At 40.4% G+C, this 20758-nt stretch overlaps 1 protein-coding gene across 1 annotated transcript; it reads left to right on the forward strand.

Moving 5' to 3' along the window:
• The first annotated feature begins 183 nt into the window (after window positions 1-183).
• On the forward strand, window positions 184-20664 carry HACD2 (3-hydroxyacyl-CoA dehydratase 2). The gene is made up of 7 exons (XM_084209255.1): window positions 184-319; window positions 6218-6335; window positions 6620-6638; window positions 9098-9186; window positions 14990-15111; window positions 15778-15956; window positions 16687-20664. Exons 1-7 carry the CDS (start codon window positions 189-191, stop codon window positions 16767-16769), a joined length of 741 nt encoding a protein of 246 aa, XP_084065381.1. The 5' UTR covers window positions 184-188; the 3' UTR covers window positions 16770-20664.
• The last annotated feature ends 94 nt before the right edge of the window (window positions 20665-20758 follow it).

Here is a 20758-nt window from a genome sequence, read left to right on the forward strand (position 1 = left end):
CCCTGCGGGAACCCCTCCGTGACCGCCGCTGCCGAGCCGGGCCGAGCCGAACCGAGCCGGGCCGGCCCCGCGGTGCGGGGGTCGCGGGCGCTGCCGCGGCTGCGCGGAGCCGTCCCCGCCCGGCGCGCGGGAAGTCCCGCCCCGCGCGCGCCGAGCGCCGGCAGCGGGAGGGGCGCGGGAGCCGCGAGATGGCGGCGGCCGGGAGCGGCGGGAGCCGGGCGGACAACGGCTACGGCGGGCAGCAGGCGCGGCGCAGGAAGGGCCCGGGCGCGCTAGCCACGGGCTACCTCGTTATCTACAACGTGGTGATGACGGCGGGGTAAGGACCGGCCGGGGCCGCTCCCGGGGCTCCCCGGCCGGGGCCGCCGCCGGGGCGCTGGGCTGCGTTCGGTCGGGCTGCGGCCGCGGGGGGTCCGGCGGGACAGCGAGGGCAGGGCAGGGCGGCTGCCCCGCGCCGCAGCGAGCGGGGCCGGGCCGAGAGCAGCGGCCTGTCCCGGCGCCGTGCCCGCGCTCGCGTCCGTCCCGAGCCCATGCGGCTGCACCGCCCGGGGCCGGGGCCGGGCTGTGCCCCGTGCCCCCCGTGCCGGCGGCGGCCCGGCCTCACACTTGGGTAACCCTCAGGCGCACAGCCGAGCCTCGCTCGCCGCTCCTCGTGCTGGAGAGCGGCTCCTGCGCGTCAAGGCTCAGCTGCCTTCCCGCTGTCCCGGCTCTCGCCGTGCTCTGTGACCGTAACCCAGGCTGGGTGCCCGGGGTGCCCCGAGCCTGTCCCTGCTCGGCCCCAGAGCTCCTGGCCCGGGTGAGCCCCCGGCGCTGCCCGACCCGCCCCGCGGCTCGGCCTGCCTGGCTGCCCCTCCGGAGCGGGCTCTGCACCGCATCCCGCTGGGCGTGCGGGTGCCCTGGGAGATGCCGGGCTTTATCACTGACACGTTCATTGCTCTGCAGCAGTGCTCACATCCAGCTGGCTGTAGGCTCCTTGCATCACCATGTCTGTGGTGTAGATTCCAGCGGGTTTCACTAGAGAGGTGACCCTAAATACAGGGAATTTGTCCACAGCAGTAGTTAAAGGCAGAGATCTTGAGCCCTGCAAGACTTCTCCATAAACCCTTCAGCTGCTCTGTAATTTGAGGTTGGAAGCTGCTTTTGGGATATGTGAGCTCATGGACCAGCTTGGTGCTCTGCCCTTGCCCTGCATGGCGTAATGCAATGTGGGGCCAATTGGTGCTTGCTCAGGTGTGTTCTTAGGTACAAAACTAAAAATAGTGACAACTGGAGACTCTCAAGAGAAAGGAGACTTTTTTATTTTCTCTTTTTTTTTTTTTGATTGTGGCTGTCACATCTCATTAGAATCCAGATAAAAATAAAGCCATCTTTTGAAAGAATGAGGGTATTTGGGTGGGAGAAGAAAAGAACCTTTAAAATGGATCCTAAATGATGGTGCTTTCCACTAGATAAACCCTGGCGGGTGAGGAGTTGAGCAAACACAGTAGTGTCATGTTTGGGAGGAAGGTTAATGTAGAATTAATGTAGATACAATTCCACTTTAATAAGGCAGTTGGACACGAAGATTCTAGTCATTGCTAGTGGCAGCTGATCCTGTTTCAGCTTACAATATATTTACACTGGTGTGGATCAGAGGTAGGGAAGATGGCAGAGCTCAGTTCTTGTGAGGTGCTTGGTACACCCGTTACCCAACAGCTGTGCTACTGTGAAATGTTACTGAGCTGGTTTATGGCTCCATAGGATATTTGCAGGGTATTTCACTCAGAGGGCAAGGATAATTACCAGTTTGATTTAAGCAATCTGTTGTTTCAGGAATAATTATATGAGTAACGCAACACATTGCAGGCAGTCAGGAGAGCTTTTTAGTTTTGTTGTGGTGTCCCTGCACAATGTTAAGAAGTTCACCTCTGGACTCTTCTAAGAAATAAAAGCATTTCTCTGCTTATTTTCTTGCTCATATGCAATTCACTTGTGTTTATAAAAGATATAAAAAACATGAGAGAGAAACTGTGGTATAAATGGAAAGTTTTTTTTTGTGGTTACAAACTTTCTCATATGGCATGCAAGCTTCTGAGCATGGGAAATTTCTGTTTCTTCAGAAGAACAAATTAAAAAAAAATTGAGTGCTGGAAGCTCAGAAATAAATAATATAAACCTCTATTTAGCTTTCTGTTGTCATATAAATCTTGATCACAGTGTTGCCCATTTTCTTGATTTACATCAAATCTCTTAGAAAATTCCACTCCTGGGTGGGATGTGATTTATGGTGCTTTAACATGAGCTGCTTTTTTCTGGAGAGGGTTGTGATTAAATGATTTCTGCAGTTTGGGGAGTTACCATATGAGTTCTGTGATCATGGTCATCTCTGTATTGTCTCTCACTTTTATTTTGGGGTGGGTCACCGAGGGCTCCCACTGATAATTCCTCTTCAAATGGATGAGGAGTTTGCACGTCCTCTGGGCACTGCTGAAATTCCACAATATACAGGATTGAGCTTAGGAAAAAAGCTCAGTTTTTTTCTTATTATTGTGAAGCATTTTAGAAAGGTAGTTTCTGCAGTTGGTTGACAAGCTCAGTGGTTCAGATGAAAAGATGGAATATTGATACACAGCTGGTGGGACTGATTATTTACTGACCCATGTCAGTCAGAGTGCTCAGACTTAGTTTCTCCAACTGCACTGCCTTGGTAAGAGAATTGTGAAAAGGAAAAAAAAAAACCAAAAAAATTCAAGGTGCCCAGGTGTTGAACTGATGCTCTAACAGCACATGGCATTTTTGGAAGTGGTTTGTTTGGTTTGGTTTACAAAAGGCTTATAAACTGAAGCACACAACAACATTGTTGAGCAGTAAATAGGTACTAAAGTAAGTGTTTTAAAACCATAGTTGCCTTAAGTATTAACTTTGTTTAAAATAGATCAAGTGACAGTTGAAAAATGTCAGCATAGCTGCTGCATTTACTTTGCATTTATCTTGGCTTAGCTAAAGAAAACACAACTTACTCCAAAGATAATAGATTTTTTTTCTAACTTTATGCTGTAGTGCATGTAGTGTATGGATTCCTAAAAAAACCAAAACATACAGTGGTTTTTCAAGAGCAAAACAGTACAAAAAGCATGTGTACCTGTCGATCTCTGACTGGAGCTGCATGCATTTACTACTTGGTTCGTGTTTTGTGTGAGTTGGTTTTTTTTAGAAACGGGACAATCATGGTACCACAGGGGATAACCAGGACTGCAGTTGGTTCTCAGCTGTACTTGCTCAGGTTTTATTGCCCGTGGTTCAAAGCATTAAGCTGCATGAAGCTCTGCATCTTGCTTCTCTTGTGTTCAGGCAGACTCTTTCCCCATCCCAGTGTGAAGCTGTGTAGTCATGCCTCACCTGGCATGGGGAGCTCATTTCTGGAGGCAGAGATGCAGCATAGAAATGATTTTTCCTAAAAACTGTTCTTGACCAAATTCACTGAATAGTGCTGGGTGGGGAGATGGGGCATGCTGTTAGAGCTGAGTGTAAATGTTAGATAAGCTGCTTTAAAAGGTGATTATGTTTCTTATTTTTAGTCAAGTGCTGTAACTGACTAGTACTTCGGGGTATAAGTAGCTGGTGGTGGTCTAAACAATGAATTTTAAAAGGATTTCACTCAACAAGGTCAATGGTAATGTAGTAGCTTTTGAATTTGCAAGGGTTTGCATTAATTGGTGTTGCTCAGAGTGTTCCGGGTTATGAGTTTCATTGTCCATGTCTTCAGTGAGTGGTGGTTGAGAGTCAAAGTGCACTTCTCTCTCAGGTGCACTCACTGTAAAGCTCTGCTGTATTCTCTTGCATAAATGTTACAGAACCTCAGTAAACTTGCATAAGAAAATGCCTTTTTATGACCTGTGAGAGAGCCAAGGGACTTTGCCTAAGGGCCTGAGCACAAAGCTTGTCTATCAAGTCTGACCAAATTAAAGTAAAAAAACTCTGTGTGTGCAATATCCATTTTTCTTATTCTGGATTAATCATAGAATGGTAATTGTCCAGTTTACAGACAGGGTAACAGTAGTTTAATGAAGTGTAACTCCAGGTGGAGTTCAGTGTGTAGGTCAGAGAAGTGAGCTGTCATGAGACAGTGGTGCCTTTTGCTGCCCTTCTAAACTTCTTGCCAAGTTCCATTTTTAGCTGATATTCCTTGGTTTCACCTTCTCCTGTTCCATTTTGTCTAGTCCTAGAGGGTGGAGAACTATTTAAGAATCACAGAAGCAGGACAGAGATACTAAAAGCTTCAGCACAAACTAGGCTCAGCTTTGAATTTCATATGGATTCATGCTCTGATCTGTATCAAATGCTTTTTGAAGGATAGTAAATGGAATGGAAAGCACTGTCATGCTGGAGTCAGTGATCTGGCACGAGGGTGGAGCAGAGCAAAAGGCTGGAGCTCCTCTGGGAGCTGTGGGATTCACCTGTCTCTGTTCAGGTGAGAAGGGTTTGCAGGCACAGCCAAGAACTGGCATCTTGTGCAACTGGAGAAATTGCTCAATTCAGCAGTTTCTCAACAAACAGGGAAGATCAGGAAAAACAGAGAAGCTTGACAGATAAGAAGAGTACAGTGTCAACCTGCTCTGATTTCCTGTTCTAAAGAAGCAACTGATGTTACAGGGGAGAATCACTAATACTGTAGTGCTTACTGGTTTATTCTACACTGAAGTCCAAACACAAAATGAATATTATTTATTCCTTGTAAACAGCAATTACTTGGCAAATGTTTGTCTTTTGGTTTCACAAGATGGCTTTAACTGAAATAACTTGTCACTCTGTAAAAAGGGAGGGCATTTCTCTTTCCCATTTATCTTCCCCACTCCCCCTGCTTTTCTTTGGTGCATGTCTTCCAGAAGTTATGGCAGAAATTAATTAGCTTTCTTTCAATTCCGCTAACAGATTTTGTTACAAACACAAACTTGGATGCCAGAGTTATTTATTGTTGAAAAGTCTGAACTTCACTGTGTGTTTCACACAATTATTACATTTGGGATAACATGTGCACATACTCTGCAATATCCAAGCGAATGTGTTACTTGTAAGATTCTAATCTGCTGCAAATAAAGGGAATTTCTTCATCATCCCTGTTACAAAACCACAGCTACACACTTTTTTCCAAAGGGTGAAAACTATTGTGTAGTCAGTGGGCTTGCTACATGTCTACACATTGAGGTGAATTTGCAGACACTTGGTGATTTACACAAGGAGTTTGGAGGGAGATGGAGGTAAAATTGGGTGGCATTCAGAGTAGTTGAGTGTAAAAGAGCCAGGCTGAGCCTGTCAATGAAAAGTTTGGGAGCCCCTGTTAAGGATTCTTCTTGACCAACCAACCCCTACTCCCAGTACTGCCAAAAGCAATTGGAAACTGAAGTTCACTATAGGTGCTGTTTCCAAATGGAAAGTGTTTGACTGGGGTTGCTTGGATTGGTGGCTTGGCGTGGACTTGACTGAAGAATTTCTCATGTTGGGGGCAAGCACCAGCTCTGGACAGCTTTGGTAGTTAGTGAAAACTTCATCAGCCAGGATGAAAAATTTTTAGGTTTAAGTCACCTGAAGGGAAAATCAACAGGGTTAACAGGTCCCACTGTCCACATACACTTGCAGTTGCATGGACACTACTTACATAGGCTCAGATACATTTGTTGGTTAAAAAGGACAACTGGGATGGGAATGCTGTCTTCAAGGCTTTAGCAGGCTCAGTTTCCTTGAAGTTATTTCTCTATAACTGTTTCTCATATATATATATATGCTCCCAACTAAGCTGGCTGACCTCTCATAGATTCTAGGGGTTTACTTGGAACTGAAATGTTAAAATCAATGCCTTTTGAATCTTGTTTATGTCATACTGCTGCAAGTTGGTAAGAGGTCTCTGACTAGCTGTCAGAGGTTTTCTGCCTAAACTGAAAAAATGTGATGCCAATCTGCCATGAATACATTCCATAACTAATTAAATAGAGCTCACTGAAAAATAAATGGGGACATTAGAGATATTGGTACCATGTTGATGCTGAAAAATGCTTTTAAAATGCATCATCTTTCACTTGGATAAATTTGTAGAAGATGTAAGTATTTGACATTTCCAGTGTTGCAGAGTTAGTGTATTTCAGGACAGTTCTGCCTGTTGCTTTCTTAAGTATTGAAAGAGGGATTAAAGATTTCTTTTTATTTATGCTTTGCTTAATTGTTTCCATTTTCTCTCTTTCAGGTGGCTCGTTATTGCAGTTGGTCTAGTTCGGGCATATCTGGCTAAAGGCAGCTACCACAGCCTTTACTATTCCATAGAAAAGCCCCTGAAATTCTTCCAGACTGGAGCTTTGCTTGAGGTGGGTGCAGCCCTATTCCCTGGCCTTACTAATATTTGCATGAATGTGTTGTGTTTCTTACATTTACTTTAATTCTACTGCACAGCTCACACAAAAGCTGAGTTTTCCTTTTAGCAAGAGGGAGTTTTACTCTCTGCTATTTAGCTTGGGCAGCAGAGCTAAATATTAATCTTAATCACTGAAATGCAAATACTGAATCTTAAGCACTTGTAACAGAACTAAATGTGTGTCTGAATTGCTTAATTTGAAATGTTAGTGATTTGAATTTTTCCTTTTTATTCTAGATTCTGCACTGTGCACTTGGTAAGCTTGCAAATTTTCTGTTACTTTTTTTAATAGAAGACTGAACTTTTAGCAATATATTAGCAAGAAAAATGTTACAGTCTGTGAATTGCTGAATGTAATTCTTGCGCACTTACTAATTTTTGTTTGAAATACATTCCAGTTTTTTACTCCCTAATTTGAAAAGTCACAAAACAATAAAACAGTGCTTCAGCTCCTATCTGAATGTTCACTAGTCACTACTTAAAGAGTAAGATGGTGTTGAGGTTTCTAAAGCTGCAACTACAAATTTGCTGGTTTTCATCATTGTCCAGACAGCCACAGTATGGAGAGGTTATTGGATTGTAGGTTCATAGTGAGTTCTGGGGGTTGTTTTAATAACCAAGTGAGGTGTTGGGAGAACTGGTGCTAGGAATGTGTCAGCAGAGGGCAGTCTGGTTCTGTCTGTGGTGAAGTAGTTCTGACCCTCCTTAATCATCCAGTTGCTCTGAAAATGTCTTAAGAAGGCACTTCATAAACTGTGCACAGATCACCCCAAAAAATGAATGGTCATATACACCTCAAATTAATGTAAAGGCTTCTCACAGTAAACTGTGTGTATCATCTATTTGCCTGTGCTGCCAAGACAGTCTTCCAATGCTGTTTAATTTTACTAAGTCTCAATTATTGTTTTTTACCAGAAAATTGACATTAAAATGTGCCATTTTTAAGGTCTTATTTAACAAATGGCAAGAAGGAAAAGTTAAATCTTGGAACACTGGAGAGAAAACCTGGCAGATAAAATGCTGGTTTTACCATCCTAAATCCATAATGCTTTGCTGTGTTCTCAGTTGATTTGAGGTGTGGATCCATTTAGCCCATGTTATCCTTAGTAGCACAATTTCATATTAGAGAGAGCCATTAGGAGAAAGTGGCAACATTTTATGCTGTTTTTATTCTTTTTGCTTTTCCTAACAAAACTGTTTTGCAAAAGACTGGTTTTCTTATAAGTGGCTGTGGATTATATTTTTTTTCTGTTAATGGAAGTGTTTGTCAGCTAAATAAAGTGAGGGGGGTTTGCACAGCTGGATGCACTGCTGCTGTCTGCTGTAGTCCTACTGACTGTAGCAAAAGTTCCTTTGCAGGGAGAAAAAGGAAATTTGCAGATTCCTTTGCCCCTGCTGAACTAATTGCTCTAACTAGAGCTGTAATTCTCTGTCAGTAGAAAAGCTTATGTGTGACAGATGGCTGTGTGTATCAGCATAACTTTTCTCTCCACATCTTTTCAGTAGAATCTGAAATGTTAGCATCTGTGAGGCAAGTCCTTCAAAATACAAGGATTGATAGGGGAGTGTCTCAGTGAAGCATGGTTGAGAACAGGACTTTGACACATGGTAAAGATTTTTAAAATGCAGAGCTGTACCTGGAAAGGAGGTAACATGTAGCCCAGAGACCAAGACAATGTTATAAAACTGTAGAGAACCATGTCTGTAGGATTTTTTTTCCCTCTCAAAGAAGCCAAACAAATTAAAATAATTCAACTGAAACTTGCTTTTGACTTTTCTTACTCCCTCTTCCTATTTCATTTTTCTCTTTGGTCCTTACATATTTCTGAGGCTGTTGTGTTGCTTGTGGTTTGCATTAGCTTTATGAGCACTTTTTACTGTATCTTAGAAGCTACACCTGCTCTTTATCATTTTGCTATTAGAAGAAAATAAAACTTTGGGATGCAAAGTTTAGAAATTTTGTGTAATCTTCCAGTCTGAAACTATTCCTGCTCTGACAGACCTGGCTGTGTAGGGTCCTTTTACTGACAGGTCAGTTGGCATCTCAGAACTTGCTGGAAGAACCAGTGATATCTGCTTCCTTGAGAAAATCTTCCAGTTGCTTCTGTACCTGCCAGTGCATCATCAGCTGTTGCCTGGGGTTTGTTTGTTGTGGGGTTGGTTGTTTTGGCTGTTGTCTGGTTTGGGTTTTTTTTCTGTGTTGTATTTCAAGGAAGGAACTACGAACTTTTCATCTAACAAAATATGGGCTAGATCAGTGTTTCTGAAAAATACTTATAATTTTTGATGGCTGGGGTTTTTTTGGGATATACAGTGCAAAACATATTTATTGTCTTTACTTTTTTTAAATCACAGTAATGAAGAGTATCTTGGATATTTTAATCAAACAGGATTATTTGAAAGACTGTATCCCAGAAGGTGTTTGATTGAAATTATCTGACTGAGCTGTTCTGTGTATTGAGGAATGTGCTGTGATTGCAACAAGATCAATTACATTTGTTTGCATTTTGATGCAGAAAGCCTTGTCAGGGGCTTGCACTGCATTATGCTGTATAAACACACTGAAGGACTGACTTCAGATTTTCAAATTAGAAAAAATTAAATGCTTTCCTTCCAGAAATTGCAAATGACTGGACTTTGGTATAGCTGTGTTTTATTTCTCTACCTCCTACCTTGTTAATCAGGCATATTTACTAATTGCAAAATATCTTCCAGGCATTGTTCCCTCTTCTGTTGTTCTGACTGCTTTTCAAGTGATGTCAAGGGTTTTCCTGACATGGGCAGTAACACATAGTGTAAAAGAGGTAAGTCAAGCTACAAATTGATAGAAAAATTATTGATCCATATTGAAAAATGTTGATTGCTGTCTGATTGTCCTTAAAATGTCTTCTGTTTGTATCCCACCGTGGGAAATTGTTCATATGAATTTCTGTGGATCAAAAGAAATAAAAATAGATCTGATGTCATCTTTTGTTGACAGTCAAACAGAGTGAGGTCTGATTCTGTCCCTGTAAGACATCTAGCTCCTGGATAGATTCTGCAGTCCTTACTGACAGTTAAACAGCTTCCAGTGTGTAAAACAGAACCCAGAATTTGGTACAGCCTTCTAGTGTTCATCTCACTAGTGCCATCATTAAAAGCAAAATCTCACTGCCCTCCTGCATATGTAGTTCACTTCCTGTGGCATCTGAAACTCCCCCTCAGTTGTTGGTGCACAGCACTGCTTCCATGCTCTCCATTGTCACTCTCAGGATAATTCCCTCCTTCATTCAATTTTCTTATATTCAAATGTAGGTAAATTTGGGGGGCTGAGTGTTTTTTCTCACTGCTCACCACACCAAATAGTGCTGTACTTTATGCAAATCTCTTTAGAATCTTTTGGAAGCTGTGTTTTTTGAAGATTATTCCTGACAGCTGTTTTAAAATCTAGACATGCTTTAATTGGTACAGGTTATGGTGACTGACTCGTGTCATTTGAATCCTTGTAGTAGCCCAAATATGCTGCATCTCTGCTGTGACTTCAGCCAACCAATCTTACTGGTTTTCTTCTCATTAAAGAAAGAAATTAGTTTTGATACCAGTGTCAGCATGGGTGCCTGAAATCAGTGACAGTCATTTTATGCATAAGATTATTTGTGACTGGAATGGAAAATGTCTTATGGAACTTGTCTTGACAAAGTCTTGAGGGAAGCTGCTTTCTCTTCCTTCCTCCAAACCTGCTATCAGAGCATCCATGCACATGTAGAGTAACATAAGTCACTGCAGTTCCTAGAAATTATCCAGTCCTTTCTGGTATTGTGATGCTTGTTCATGTGAAGCTTTAGTTTCATGCTAGTTAAAGTGGAGGAATGTTATTTTTCCTCCACTTTCTAATGGAGTTCCCTGTTGGTGCAAATTAATGTACTCTGGTGGTCTCTGTTAATTCACCAGAAATAAGTACTAGGTTTTGAACAAAAAAAAAAAAAAATAAAAGCCATAATCTCAAGGTGTTAGATTTTATAGATATGTATAAAATACTTTAAAATAAATACTCTTGGAGTTTTGCTTATTATCTGTATGATTTTGGGATATCTGGTGCTTCCAGATATCCCAAAAGCATATAGATATCACTGGTGATATCACTAAAAAACAGTGATGATCTGTTTTTATGAATGGTCTCCTGTTTTTGAAGTAACCCAAATATTAAAGGTTAGATTGAGAGGATTAGAATTATTCCATGTGTTGTCTCTTAGACATCAAAGAAAAATCTGTAATGTGATTGTGGGTTAGGTTTTTTTGAATCTTACGCCCACATTCTCACCAGAGAAAATTGATAAAATGGGAGCAATGAATATAGCCAAATATTTGACTTTTAACAAGGGTTCTTTCAACCATATTCCATGCAGATTTTTCCCCACACTTGTGTGGTCTTCTGGTTAAAGTCTTTTAAGAGACTGTATTGGGTGTTACTTTTTTAATGTCTTAGAAAATGGGTATAAGAATGGCTTGGATGAGGAACCCTGTGATGAGTTTCTGACCTGTGACTTAGGGGAAATAAATCAAATAAGAGGCTGTGTTCTGACCCCTCCCCTTGCCCCAACCAGGGAGCCTGCAGGCTCACCTGGGGAGATGTTTTGCAAGTGTCACAAGTGTTCTACTTTCTCTAAAGGGCTGTCTGCACAAGTGAGCTCCATGGTGAAGGCCAGGATTAAATTCTCACAGCTTTATGGAACTTGTAAGCGATGCAGTTGCATGATGAGGTTCTTGTAAAATAAACTGCAGTTTTCCTCTTTAACTTTTTGAATGAGACTTGTTCAGTATCTTGCTTTTCCAGACTGTTTTCATATATAATACAGCTCAAAGAAGAAATGTGTATTGCATCCCTCCTTCTGTCAGGATACACTTCTAGAAATGTGATGTGATTTGAAGCATGCTTCTTGCCACTAACATGTTTGTGCTTTTTGTGGACTTCAGTGCTGATGTGTTGTTAAACTCAATATGAAGTTATTCACAATAAATGTTAAAGCATGGCAAATGTTAAAGCACTGCACACTGAGATTCTCCTCACCTGCACTGTAGGGGCAGTTGTTGGTGTTGTGGAGGAGCACATCATCAGTGGATGTGGCACATCATCAGTGCTGGCCATTGTGTCAGAAAGGAACCAGTTCCGTGAATTTTACTGTTTCCCCTGCAAAGGAGGGCAGAGAACAAACAGCCTGCTGTGAAGGGCTGGGAGAGTGCAGGCATAGGAGAACAGAAAGATGTCTTTTGGAATGTGTGTGAGCAGTGAGATCATGTGGTGACATCGTGGCAGGCCTTCATGGAGTTCCATTCTGATAGATAATTCTGCACCCAGTTCTGATGGGTAATTAAAAAATGGTGTCAGCAGGCATTTATTGCTTATCCCATTGGGCTCAGTTACTGATGGGTTGCAAATAAGTGTAATATATATTTAGAGGAGCTTTTGTAGAACATACAGGCTAGAGATGCTGTGAAAACATTTAAAGCATGTAGAATTGGTAATTGGGACTCGAATATCTGCAGCTGGGAATTGATATCTTCAATCAGTAGTAAAGCATGCTTACTTAAAAGAGGGAAAAACATCTTGACTTAGGATATTTAGGACTAAGTTGTAGTAAAAAGTCCATGATGGAAGGGTCAGAAGTCTGAATGGCTGAGTACAGTTGAAAAACCTGACTGATCATTGCTTTACATCTATGTAAAATTAAAGCAATACCATACAACACAATAGTCTGTCAGGCCCCTTGTGCCTACTGTGAATTTCCTTTTTTTCCTTTCCCCCTGAATTTTATGTTTTATTTTTTAATTACTGCACCAGAGAACCAGCTCTTTGGAGAGAGACATGCTGTTCCAATATTTCCCATCATTACACTTGCATAGTGCTGCTGGTTTTGCTCTTCTGCATTGGATTGCTTAATTATGTGTTTAGCTGAAATTTTCTGCAAATTTGTCAAACTGTTACTCTCAATGTAGAGAAATTTCCCTTTCCAATCTTAAGGAGAAAATTAAAAACCTCTCAGACTTCAGTTTGTCAACTCCCAGTTCTCGTCTTTGCATCTTAAAAGACAGTGGTTTCTTTTATATTTTAGCAAACATTGTTTGCTGTTCACACTATTTAAGAAAAGCTGAAATGTCCTTGATGTTGGCTTGAAGCACTTGCTAAAAAATTATGCCTGTTGTTTGATTGACCCCTGTTAAGAGAGTTGGATAAATAAGGTGTAAATAAAGTTTTGACTTGTGTCTAAGACTTCCTTGAAAGACTGGCATGAAAAAAGTAGGGAAGAAGAATTGAATTCTCAGGGAGCATGGGCCATAGTGGCTCATTAAAGATCTACTTTGTTTTTGCTCTGTCTTCAGCCTGGAGGAAGAATGATGCAAATGCAGCATTAGCAGTAGCTAAAAGAGTAAGACTCCTGAAAAATTGTTTTTCCATAGATAGGCACACAAGCTATGAAGGCACAATCAGTGATTCTTTAAGTGACCTACCAGGGTTGTGTGTTTCATAATGGTGTGAACTGTTTTAATAACTTATAATGCAAAGGAGAGGGGGGAGAGCAGACTTTGGAGGCAGTGTTAGAGATGTCATGTGATAGAACTGGACTGTAACTGCTGTAATTCTCTACTTCCATGTGTATGATTCACTGTTAGCTTCCCAGTTTCTTGTCCTTGCTCATATCCTGGATGCTACCTCAAGCTGCAAACTCTTGGGTTTTGATTTTTCCCATTTCCATAGCTAGGGAAAGAAGTGGGATTTAAAGCACAGGTTGAAGCCTGGGACTCAGGGGTTTAGGTGAACTCATCACTAAGCTGCTACTCCTGATTTGGCCAGAAGATGCAGCTCTGGAGTGCTTGTCAAGCATGTTCTGCCTTTGGAGCAGCAGCATCTGTTCACTTTTCCCTGTTGGGAACTAAGAACTTATAAAGCAGACCTCAAACAGGATTAGGATCCTGCAGCAATGTCTAAAAATAGATTTGGTCTCTTCTCTGAAAATCTTCGAATAAATTTTGGATTTTATTCTTTTATGATGATGTAAGGGAGATGAATATATAAACAAATTATCAGAATGTGGAAAAAGAATAAGGTGCTTTTGCTGCAAAGTGCAGTGAGAGTGACCTGAAATGTTACACACAGCAAAACATAGATTTACAGCACAATACAGATTACCAACAGCTCTGCATTCCAGGATAGCTCAAGATTTCTGTATAAATTTTTCTGGGTTTTGCAGTCTGTAACAAAGCTTTTTCTGGGTAATTCCCTTGGAGAAAATATCCCTTTCTTTACCCAAAAGTATATGATCAGTCCCCTCCTATTAAAAAAATTCTGATTGTCCATATATATATATATATATTCTTGACCCATTTTTTTTATCTGTTGATTTGTACTTTGTCCAAGATGAATGGAGTGCACCAACCACATCTCCTGACTTCCTTTTCCCTTTTTTCAAGAGTTGGAGGAAAAGAGAAAATATGGGCCCGTGTGGTTGAGCTCTTTGCGTTCCTACTGTCCACTGAATTTGGGCTTAAGGTGCTCACACAGCTGGAAATTCTGTTGAAGAGGGGAGGGAGGGAGAGAGTGAGAAGGCTGAATTAAAATCATGTCTGCTCCCTCAGGAGTTTGTACTGTGGGTATGTGACCCTTGAGATCTATCAGGAACTTGAACCTCATAATGATGCTCCATAATCTAATAAATATAACTCTTCATTTTCAAGTACATGCTTTTGAGGATTGACCTTATAAATGTCACAGATAAAAGGCAGTTGATTACAGAATGTTTTGAGCTTAAAGGGACCCAGAAGGATCACTGAGTCCAGCTCCTAAATGATCCTGTCCAGGGATCAAGCCCGCAAGCTTGGCATTATTAGCACCATGCTACTACCAGCTGAGCTGATCTCAGGGTTAAAACGTGGAGGGATTTACAGCTGCTTCACTGATGTGTGAGTGACATAAAAGCTCCAAGAGGTGTAAAGCAGTGAAAGGTGATACTGCCTTGAGTGTCACATTAGAGGAACTGTGCTAGTTACCATAAGCAGAAAATGGAGCGAGGAACAGTGAATCAGGTACCTGTCAGGCTTACCTGAGGTGAGACAATCTGAGCATGGTTCTTCTCTCCTCCCAGCCTGAGATCTGGTGTTAGCTGTTCTGCTGCTGCTCAAAAGTAGGACCCAGTTTCTGCTCCGAAGCACCAAGAGCTAGTATCAGAATATTAAGTGTAAACCAAGTATCAGGTGTTAGACCATTCTTTCTGCACTAGGAGAGAGTCATAGGACTGAAATAGAAGCTGGTACTCTATAGGAGTGGGAAGAGTTAAGAATTATACTCAGCATTTCAGGGGTTTCTTGTACCAATTTACTTTGCACAGAATATGAGAGCTGAACTTACCCAATCATGAAGCAGAGCTATTCTTAAGCAACTAGAAAAATACAGAGCATGATAAGAAGGGTTTTTTACTGTTACTAATGTTGCTTTTAAGCTCATTCTTGGAGTCTGTTCTCTAAAATGATGCAGTAAGGTAACCCACAAGAATTGATTTCTGTGAGGTTTCCTTGGGTCTGGTGAGTAACTGGTAATGCTCAAGCTCATACAACGCCTTTTTTCCATTCTCACAGGTACAAAGTGAAGACAGTGTCCTCTTGTTTGTAGTGGCCTGGACAATCACCGAGATAATCCGTTACTCTTTTTACACCTTTAGCTTGTTAAACCATCTCCCTTATCTCATCAAATGGGCCAGGTCGGTAGCAGCATAAAAGTTAGAGCCTTAAAGCACTGATCTGACAGGGATATTTATCTTGTAAAGTGGTTGCAGTGCAAAAAATTAGATTCTACCTTCAGGTAATTGCCCTGTTTGTGAACGTGACTGCCTAGCTTCTTTCCAGCAGATTTTCAGGTTGCAAAAGCCTATTGCCTTGCAAGCTGAAAGAGTCATTTGTCTGAACTCATTTTCAAAATAATTGTTTGTCAGAAACTGATATGTAACAGTAGGGGATGACAGTGAGTAAACTGACATTTAGCAGTAATTCTTGAATGCAGTGGTTGTCATTGAAATAATATTAAAGCTCATTGATTGACATCAACTATATTTGGCCCCATTTTAAGTAGTAAAATGACTTCTACCAAAGAGTTCAGAAATCAAATTAATAAAGTGTGTATGTATGGAGAATAGTTTTTAAAATAATTTGTAGATTATCAGATAAAATCTTTTAATATTTTCAAATGATTGCTGATTTGAATACTTACCTAGTAATAATGTTCATACCTTGCTATGCTCTAATCAAATAAGATCTAAGAAAAATAAATACTGACTGGAGAATTCGAAATTTGAATATCTGTAATAATCATTTAACAAATATTTTGTCAGCTTGTCATAACTTTTAATGCTTTCTGTGTTTCATTCTAGGTACACTTTGTTTATAGTATTGTATCCAATGGGAGTCTCAGGTGAATTACTCACAATATATGCTGCATTACCCTTCGTCAGGCAGTCTGGCTTGTATTCCATTAGTTTACCTAACAAGTACAATTTTTCATTTGACTACTATACATTCCTGATCCTGGTCATGATCTCTTACATTCCAAGTAAGTATGAGTTTGTTTGGTTTCTTAGTATTAACAGCTGTACTGGGAAAAGCAAACCATTGTGGGAGTAGAATACACAGAAGTAACCAATTTAGCCTGCTGATGACCTTGTTTAATTTTTGCATGGTTCACAAAGGTTTCTCATGGAAATTTCAGCTTTTGCTTTTTGTATATGTATGTTTTCCACCCCCTTGTTCGTTGTTTTGCAAACATACTGTTTACCATAGTTTTAGAAATAAAAAGAGAAAAAGCTCTGGATAGAGAGAGATGAAAGAGGCACTGATGTGTATAAAATGCCTTAGAGTCTGAAAAAGTGACACTAGAATTACAAAAAAAATCACACAGATCTGGAAATTTCCCTTGAAGGACTTTTTCTGCCCTGCAGTCTGTTTTCTGTGTATTGTGTGCATGCAGTTATTGTCACTGCAGCTTTTGTCATCTGCTTCCATGTTTAGAATTAAATAAAGCATTTTGCATTTTATTAAAAATGTGATTGCTCTAGCAGAAAAATTAATAGTATCTGAAGCCTAAGAACAATATCAGTTCATTCATTAATAGTATCTGAAGCCTAAGAACAACATCAGTTCAGAGTGTAAAAGGCAATAGATAACTTAAGCAAAAAGTGGATAAGCACATCCTCTAATAGAGAATTGGTGACCTTGACCATGTGACTGTGCATCCTGCAGGCTTCTCTTCACACTTTATTCACTTGAGTCTGTTTTCTCCTCAGTCTTCCCTCAGCTCTACTTCCACATGCTGCATCAGAGGCGAAAGGTACTCTCCCACACTGAAGAACATAAGAAGGCTGAGTGATTCCAGCTCTTTTTCAGAACTTTTCAAACATCAAAATGCTGCAGTTTTTCAATACCCAGCACATTTGTAAAGAGTATACCAAGATAAGTCAGAGGTAAAAGACCAGTAATTTAGCAAGAATACCTAATAAATCTGATTTCAGTGAAATTCCAGGATGTCAAACATTGAAATAATTTCAGCTTGCAGTGCTTCAGAAAACTTAAACTTTATATGGCTTGGCAGTTAACCTTTTCCTTAAATGACGTGCTAAATGGTTTTCATTTATGACTAAATGCCTGAAGGTTGCAGTATGATTGATGAAGTTGTACCCACTAAATGCCTGAATTGGGATTATATTACTGATACCTCTTATTTTTAAGTGCTTGACTGCATGCCAGAAACTGTATGTATTGCTGTGAAAGCAAACAATATGCTCTGGAATACTTCAGGATAATGTCAGAGACTTCAGTAGAGAATGTAATCTGGGCAAAGTATTTGAATTTAGAAAGGTAGGTTGTGTATTTAAAGGTGATGGGAACAAGAACAAGAAACCAATTACGGAAAATGAGGGGAATGTGGTTCTTTAGGAATTTAAACAGTACAGTGTCTGCCCAGAGTGTGCTCTCAGAAGATCTTGTTTAAGCTGATCTCTCGAATGCCAATATTAATTCAGAGGCTGTAATTCTTACCCAAAACATTAAAACTACCCCAAGTACTGCATCCCTGAATACTTTTTTACATATTAATAAAAAATAATACTAACTGTAATACTTTAGTGGTATCAGTAATGAATCTAAACAATATAAGGAGGTAGTTCACCCAGAAACAGGTGCAGTTCTCCCTTTTTTACTATAAATTATCATCTTTAGTCATTGTCTGTGATGCTCATCTTTCAGTGCTGGGGTCTTCTTGGTCTACTGTGTTTGGGGGCCTTGTTCCTTAGCCTGGCTTTTCTCAGGTGACTGAGGTCATCACTCTGGCACATCCAAGCAGGCAGTTCCAGGCACTCAACTTCTGAAGTGTTGCAAAGTCATAATCTGCTCCTTGCAGAGCACATTCTCCTGTTACATGCTGCCTTTGCATCTAGGACGAGCCACCCTCATCTGTTCTTTGGAAAAAGTGGAAGATCACAAGAAGTTATGTTTTCCTAGGTGCTTTCTCTGGGTTCTCAGGCTTTACCTTTCCTTGGGAAAGTAAAGGAAAATGAAAGAGCTGAGAAAGGCTTGTGCTGAGACAGAAAGCATTAGTGCTGTGTGAACTGTGCCCCAAGCCTAGAAAAAACTTCTGATTGGGAGTAACAGGGTGGGGAATGAAGGGAACAAAAGGGGAAGGGAAATGAATGGATATCCAAGCAGAGACAAAAGGAAATGTAGGTTATGGCTTTGCTCTGTTAGGAATTGATGGCCAAAAAGTCCTGTCTGCATCCAGTCAGAGTCACTAGACAAGACCATGTGGGCCTCTCCAGCTACCTTCTGGTCATGATTCAGTGCATAGATGAGGTGTGACCACTCCCATGCTGTCTGCAGTGCTGCCTCCTGCCAGCACCTCCCCTGGACATGGCCTGGTTGTGTTTGACACATCCCAGCTCTTCCTTAACACAGCTGGGAAGCACTGGGGACACAGGCTCTCTGTCCTAGCAGTTGGGAAGAGCTGCATTTACAGTTATCATATACAGTTATTATATGCAGTTACTCAGATTTTTGCTTGTCAGAGCGATATTTAAAAAAAAAACTTGTTATTTTTCAGTAATTTTCTTTGGCTCCATCAAGAGGACTGCATTTTCCTAACTCTCACTGTATAGAGCCTTTCCTGTTCAACACAAAAAAGGATTATTATAAGCAGAGGAAGGACAAGGGACAATAATAATCTTTGCTTCTATTTTCAACATCTTGGAGCCAATTATTGACTGGATTATAAAACACAGGAGGTTGTAGCAAGTTGGGTGTTGGTCTTTTCTCCCAAGTTGCAAGCAATGGGACTAGAGCATACTGCCTCTTGTTGTGCCAAGGAAGGTCTAGATGGGATATTAGGGAAAATTTCTTCATGGAAAGGAATGTCAAGCATTGGAACAAGCTCCCCAGGGAGCTTGGAGTCACCATCCTTGAAGGTGTTTAAAATACCTGAAGATTGGTGCACAAGGACGTGGTTTACTGGGATTTTGCAGTGTTAAGGATGATGGTTGGACTCTGTTTTAGAGGTCTTTTCCAACCCAAACAATTCTGTGATTCTATTACTATGCCCATATACAACCTCAATATGATTTTGGATTCAAAGATGCAACAATTCCATTAATTTCTGTATTAGGTTATTGCTTTGTTGTAGTGATCTGAGAAATGTTACAATATTCTGAAGTCATTGTTTGAAAGTGTGAACTTCCACCTGTGAACAAAAATCTCTTTTTGCTTATACTTGCTATTAAAGAAGTTAATGTCAATATTTCTGAAGGATGCCATCTAAAAGATCTGATTTCCTGATGTACTTAGGTTACTGGATATTGTCAATGCTCAGCTCCTGAACTTTTCTTAATTTGATTTCTTTGCCCAAGTAAAAGATTTGGTTTCAAATTTGTTGGTCCAATTTGGAGATAAAAAATGGCTGTGTAATATTCCTGCATGAAACAAACTCCTGGCTCTGTTGAGGAGTAAGATACAGTACAGATCTACAACAGATAGCACTGGCACCATGGAAAAGCAGAGCAAGCTGCCAGTAGGGAGAAAGCTTCTACAACCAACACCTTTGCTGAATAGCTTTAATATAGAATATTTACTTTAATTGAAAGTATCAATTTATGTCAAAAAAAAGCAAATAAACTATGGCCTTTTAAAAGAAAATGGAGTTACTTTTCCTTTCAAAAGAAAAAGTAGTTGCTTTATCAGTAAGAATTCTTACCAGCAAAGCTAATTTATAAATTATATTCTGTAGTCTGAACATGCAGTTACTATGTACAAAAATTCAGTGCTTTATGTTGCAGTGCTTTTTCAAGTTTATCTTCCATGGAAATCACTGGAAGGTGATCTTGAGAGAGAACTGTAGTGTGATGCCCTAAAACTGTTTGGGTTGTTCCTAATACCAATTTTGCTGACACGTGTGGGGTTTCTTCTCCTCAAAAAAGAAGAAGTTTCACCTCATCTGTCACTGAAATTGTGGTTGCTGTGAGCTCTGTAATAGAAGCTCTGTGTCACAAATGCAGAGGGGTTTATTTTCCCCACAGACTGTTTATTTGGCTTGCATGTTCTCTCTCAGCCTTTCCAGACCAGCAGGCCCCCCCTGCTTTGGTGCTCTCTGTTGTGTGCACTGGTTCAGTTGACAGCACTTTTTGTTCTACCATGCCAGCTCTGAGTTCGTCACTACCCTCCAAAAGACCAAGGTTTTCACCAGTGTGTAGTTTACAACTGGAATTGTAGAAATGTTCATATTTGTAAATTACAGTAAGAATGCAGGTTACAGTGCAGATAAATTGTAATTTTTCACAATGTAATGTTTTTATCAGAGGGTTTTTTTCTTATCATTATGAAGGTTGGCATTTGTGTGGACCAATCTGCAGTGTCATTTTAAAATTTTCAGCTTAAAATTTTCATGAGTATACATCAAATCATATATTTTGATGTATATGTCAGTGAAACTTGGGTGAAAACTATATACAGTCATTTTTGTATTTTTTTCTATGTTGTGAAGAATAAAATTGTAATTTTATAAGTCTGATTCACTAAGATTATTATAAGTTAAATGTATTTTTTGTATATTTAGGAATCTGGTATTACCTGGAGCTCTGAAAGACTTAAGCATAGATTTTTTTATGCATGGTTGAAGGATATTTCAACTTAATAATGCAGTGAAATGGTTTGTATGCTAAAATACTAGTCTGTGTTGTTGCCTTGTGCAGTTGATTCTGTGCTCTCTGCCTGGATTTGGCCTACTGAACAGTGATACTAATTGCTATAATCCAAATAAAATAATTCTGAACAAAATATGTTGTATTGTTACTGTTTAAGGAACAAAAGCAGATACTT

This window comes from Fringilla coelebs (genome assembly GCF_963513975.1).
Source record: "Fringilla coelebs genome assembly, chromosome: 7".
Classification (NCBI taxonomy): Eukaryota; Metazoa; Chordata; class Aves; order Passeriformes; family Fringillidae; genus Fringilla; species Fringilla coelebs.